This window comes from Nicotiana attenuata, chromosome 8 (genome assembly GCF_001879085.1).
Source record: "Nicotiana attenuata strain UT chromosome 8, NIATTr2, whole genome shotgun sequence".
Classification (NCBI taxonomy): Eukaryota; Viridiplantae; Streptophyta; class Magnoliopsida; order Solanales; family Solanaceae; genus Nicotiana; species Nicotiana attenuata.
Window position 1 is genome coordinate 27,444,707 of NC_031996.1, and position 5,716 is coordinate 27,450,422.

The window sequence follows — 5,716 nt, forward strand, 5'->3', positions numbered from 1 at the left end:
TGTAAACAAAATATGTCCACCTTAAAATATGCATGACAAGGACCTAAGAAAAATTGACATGAATTAGGAAAAAACAGAGTACAGATATTCTTCATTGCTTCTTTTGTCTTTACTACCCTTTCTTTTTCTCCCCTTTGTGCTGTCAAAAACCAACCCTCTGCAACCACTACCACCAACTCTTCTCTTCTTTCCCCTCTTTTCAAAAAGGACATAATAAAATAGCAGGTCGGTGCATAAAATATTTACACAGGGTCCGGGGACGGATAGCACTATAAATAATAAATTGTTGATAGTATTAATGAGGGCTACCAACAGCATCCACAAAAACTCTGCTTAAAGATGTCAATCTCATTTGCTGTTCTTGAACTCTGCTTTTCTTAAACAAAGGCAAAAGTTGATGATGAGGTGAATAGGTGGAAGAAGTTTGCAAATCCCATGAATCATTTGAGCTTTCAGAGCTGTAAAATGTATCAATAACAGCACTTGGGCTATTTATTGGACTCTCATACTTGCGCTTGTGTGAAACAGAGTTGTTAGATAGCTCTGTTATAAGTTCATAGCAATCATTCACCTTCTCCTGCGTACAGAAATGTAAATGATTCAATTTAATTCCCAAAGTATACTTGAGCATTTAATAGCTGTTTCATTCTTATCTTAACCAAGGAGGATGAAACTTCAAAGAATATTACTAGTACTTCATACTCATATTATTTTTCAAGAGGCTATTAGAAACAGCTTCTCTATCTTCACAAGGTAGGGTAACGTCTCCGTGCACACTACCTTCCCCAGACCCCACTTGTGAGATTATACTGTTTTTTTTTTTTGTTGTTGTTGTTGTTGTTGTTTGTACACTTTTTAAATCAAATATATTTAGTAACTTTAAACATATGAATTATTGTCTAGAGTATCTTATCTCTCTTAAACGTCTCGCTTGATTAACACTTCATCAATTGGAGCAGTAACAATGAATTTGAAAAAAACAGGACTACCTCTGTCTCAATTTATGTGAGACCATTTGTATTTCGAAAGTCAAACAAATTATTTTTTGACTGTATTTTTATCATATGACCTTTAAATATTTTAAATTATTAATAGTTGTGACTGATAGTAGTACTTTTTAAAGATTCTACATCCAAATTAACAATCAAATCAAGAAGTTTACTCTCAAAATTTAAATGCTGCCACATAAATTGGACCGGAGGGAGTAATAATACTTCTTATTTTCTAAAACATCAAATATTTTGATACAAATTCGAATAGAAAACAAAAGTATTAGCATAAAAAATAGAGGAAGATTTATAGAAAGACAGACCTTGCTAATGTTGAGAACCTCAAGAAGTTGATTTTGGTAGTCAACAGCATTACAAGGCTCAACTTGATGAATAACGTGAAGCATAGTAGCAGTGGCCAATACAGAAGGCATATAACTTAGGAATCTACAATCTGTATTAAACAAAATATGTCAAAAAAAATCAAGAGGGGTTTCTTCTGTTACTTCAATTTACTTGTTATTATCGAAAGATTTAATCTTTACCCAATGAAATTCAAGTATTCAACAACCGTTACAAAAAAGAACGAGCTGAATTAATTACCAGCTATGACCAATAGTAGAAGTCTCTCACACTGCTTGAGAAATTCCCAGTGAATATGGCTCTTTAGTCCAAGTCTTCTTATTATATGATCAAGAAATGAAAGTGGGGTTATAGGATTCATCCTCCACTTCAAAGAGGACAATAACAAAAGCTCCATTCTTTGAATAGTTTTGGCCTCAAACACATATTTTGCATCCTCCACCTAATAATTAATCAAAAGAAACACTAGAATTATTTGTAATGAAATTCTCAAGAAGATTGGTAACAATAACAATAACAAACCCGGTGTAATCCTGTAAATGGAATTTAGGGAGGGTAATATGTATGCAGACGCTACCCTATCCAATAAAGATAGGAATTGTTTCTGATAAACCCTCGGCTCAAAGAACATTAAAACCAAAGCAACAAATAATAGCAGCAATAATATAATAGGGTAACGAAAGCAAATGACATGTAATAATAAAGGGTGTGGTGCAGTGGATGGACCTACTTTTCCGTTAACCAAAGGTCTCGGTTCGAAACCTAGGTATGAAAAATTTTTTTGTAGGGAGCGCTTTCCTAAATGGAATCCTATGTGACGCAAATCTGGATATAGTCAGGCTCCAATACAAGTACCGGACGCCAGGGTGGAAAAAAAAAAACACTACCACTAATAAGACTAGGAGAAACTCAAGATTGGCAAGTAAAGCAAAAACGGGATAGAAAAAGGAGATTACTTGGAAGTCCAAAAGAAGAGGAACTTGAGTTTCTTCAACTTTAGCAGCCAAAGAAAGACAAGTAACAGCTACAAGTTGAATCATCCAAGGCTTATCTTTCTGAAAATGAAGACTTGAAAGAAACCTATCAAAGTAATTGATAGCAAGAATAGCAGTCAATGTTGAGAATCCATAATAAGCATTTACTTTAAGAATCCATTTCACAGCTTCTTTACGAGCCAAACAAAGTAAAGGGTCTGTTTTAATAGTGTTAAAGTTGGAAATTGTTTCTTTTTCTTTTGAGAAAAGAGAGAGTAGCTCTTCATCTTCCCAAAACAAGTCTTGTTCTAGTAAAGGTAGAGGAAATGAATTAGTTTTTTCTTCTAAAATCTCATCTTCAAGTGTTTCTTCCCATCTTTCTTCTTCACAGTAAAGAGCATCTAAAAGGAAAGATTGGGTTTGGTTTTGATTATGCTCATTTTGTTGTATTCCCATCTTCTTTGAGAAAAGAAGAAATTTTGTTGGTTGTTCATTATATAAAACAGAAACCAAAAGAGTAATTCTTCTTGGGCATTTCCATGAATCTCTCTTTCTTGTCTCTATCTGGTTGTGTGGGAGGTGTGAAGGAAAATTGAAGAAAGCAGAGAGAGAGAGAGAGAGAGAGAGAGTATGTCACGCTTTGCACTTTGTTATATAGGGATTGATAGGTTGAGACTGAAAGGAGGAGATTTCGATGATTTTTGTTAGGGGGTTACAGCAGGGGTGCACTAGTAGTCTATGTTTAAAATAAATTACTTAGGGGTCGTTTGGTATGACGGACAAGAAAAAATAATTTGGGGATAACAATTTTAGTACTGTCTTATCCTTTGATTGATTACTAATATTGAGATAAGTTATTTTAGGATTATATCTGTCGGAGTGTAGAATACTAATCCCAGAATAAGTTATATCAAGATAAAGAGTAACTTTGACAATCTCAGGATTAATACAACATACCAAACAATCAATAAAAAATAATATCGAAATAACTGATCTCAGCAAAACTAATTTGAGCACAACTATTCCCAGCATAACTTGTTTTCAAACCAAACGACCCCTTAAGAGCTAGTTTGATTTAGAGATAAATTATGCAATGATTAATAATACACCGATTAATAATGTGACTGGTAAAAAAAAATTATTATTACATATTTTGGTAATCTTCATTTCAAGAATAAAAATCGCCATACCGAGTTTTTTCATGTCAAATTCTCTTATATAGTAGGAATCATGTTAGAGTCAAAGATTATCACAACATTTAGTCAAACAATAATATGTGCATTATTTCAATACTTGAATAGATACACTAATCAGATTTGCTTAGTTGAAATTCATTTTCAATCATCTGTGAATTAAAATTTTACTGCCACATTTTTTACTAATTTTTTAACCCCCACTATTTCTAGGATTAAATGAATATTCATGAAAGAGAACATCACATCTTTTCATCTCTTAACGAGATTGCCATTATACCTTGTTTAGATCTTCTATCTTGATATTTGTTTACTGTGATCATTGAATTCCTTGAAATTGTCGGAAAATACAAATACAATTGAAAAAATAAAGAAAATATCAATTTTTTCAAGCTAAGATGCAAATATCTATCTCTCATTAAGCTAGCGTTTGGAGATAGATTTAGTTGAAACTTGAAAAAATAATTTTTGAAGTAGTTTTGAAAATAATTTTTGGAAGTTGAAATTATGTTTGGACATGCATTTTATTTGAAAAATATTTGAAGTTTTGTGAGTGGGAGAACAAGTTTCACCAAAAATCTACCCTAAACTTAGGCCCCGTTTGGCCATGAGTTTTGCCAAAATAAATTTGGGATTTATTTTCAAAAATCATGTTTGGCCATAAATTTTGCCCATATTTTGGACGTATTCCAAATCTCAAATCCCAAAATCAGCTATTGAGCTGATTTTGGGCCAAAATCCCAAAACTTGGGAATTATATACATGTTTTTTCAAAATAAAGTTGGAAAATATGTTTTGAAAACGTATGTCCAAACACATTTTCATCTTCAAACCAAACTTCACCCAAATCAGATTTTTCAAAATAAATTTGAGATCTATGGCCAAACGCTAGCTTAGATTTTGGGAACTTGAAAAATAATTTCAGAAATTTTTCAAAAATAGATCATTAATCTATGAACAAACAATGTTTTCAAAAAAGATTTGAAAAAATCGTGCCAAAATGTATGGCCAAACGGGGCCTAAGGAAATTCAAGCACAATACGGTAATATCTTCACTAATTCAACTATAACACCCCTCCTAAATACAACAACTAAAATTGACTAAAATCAATTCTAGACTAGCTGTTAAGTCCAAAATTTCACCACGAAAACAACAAGTAATACTCTCTTTTTTCACAACCGTCACACTCCTTTTCTACCCCGAAAAGAATATTGTGGATTTGGGGGTTAAAGAGTTTTTCCAATTAAAGTGACAAAACTTGAGTAGGGATTATTTTATTGCTCAGAGTCGCCACTTGGAATTGATTTTTTGGGTGTTCCAAGTCACCTTTTGTTTGAATCCCTGGTCGAAGGAAGGTTTGACTCTATTATTATTGGTCTGCGAAAACAAAGTTCGGGTAAGGAATTCTGTTGACTGGGAAGAAGGTGTAAGGCATTCCCCAAGTCCCGTGGTTCTAGAACGGTCGCTTTTATTGACTAGAATTGGCTTGAATTAATTTTTAGATAAAACGGTGCTTTATTTGATTTTATGTTTGCCTATGACAACTTTTATTGTTGATGACTTTATTGACTTTAAACTAGGACGAGTATCCCCGATCTTAGTTCGTGCGTCGCACCTAAAACTGAAGCCTGCTCGAAAGCAATTAAATAAAAAATTATTTATTTGAAAGAATAGGAACAAGGCATGTCCTCACGACCTTGACATTTTATTTATGTCTTTATTCCGAAGCGAGTCTTCCCGACATCGGTTAAGACAAAATTATTTACCTTGGGTAAGACGACCTACTATAGGGGTTAGATTATAAAATAAAAATAAAAATTGTTCATTTTTGTCGCAAAAGAAAGTGCATATTTGTAGCTTAGTGGTGGTAAGAAAATGTATAAAACTTAGTTAATATTGAACTTACTTATAACCTTATTCTTATTGTTGTTGTTATCAATTAAAATGACGAAACTAATATAAAGCTACAATTGTTCCTAAAATTTGTCTAGCGCTTTTATTAATTACTAGAAATGATTAGGTAATTAAATTAATGAAAAAAAATCTAATTTTTTACGGAAAACAAGGCAAATTAATGTAAAACCAACTCTAATCTATTTTAAAGAAATGGCCAACTTCTTGCCAATGGTGAAATGAGCCAGCAACTAGTTAGAACTAATGAACTCTTGATTTACTATATATATATATATATATATA

At 32.5% G+C, this 5,716-nt stretch overlaps 1 protein-coding gene across 1 annotated transcript; it reads right to left on the bottom strand.

Moving 5' to 3' along the window:
- On the bottom strand, positions 1–3,012 carry LOC109231111 (cyclin-D3-1-like). Its single transcript, XM_019396673.1, has 4 exons — positions 2,309–3,012; positions 1,593–1,794; positions 1,313–1,443; positions 1–577 (listed from the first exon to the last, which is right to left on the bottom strand). Exons 1-4 carry the CDS (start codon positions 2,780–2,782, stop codon positions 296–298), a joined length of 1,089 nt encoding a protein of 362 aa, XP_019252218.1. The 5' UTR covers positions 2,783–3,012; the 3' UTR covers positions 1–295.

Bases quoted from the DNA above. Each gene is read 5' to 3' on its own strand.
- LOC109231111 (XM_019396673.1), bottom strand. From the start codon at position 2,782: ATGGGAATACAACAAAATGAGCATAATCAAAACCAAACCCAATCTTTC. The intron at 1,795-2,308 runs GTAATCTCCTTT...ATTAATTATTAG, and splicing joins CTCTTCTTTTGGACTTCCAA to GTGGAGGATGCAAAATATGT. The intron at 578-1,312 runs GTCTGTCTTTCT...TTCTGTACGCAG, and splicing joins AGGTTCTCAACATTAGCAAG to GAGAAGGTGAATGATTGCTA.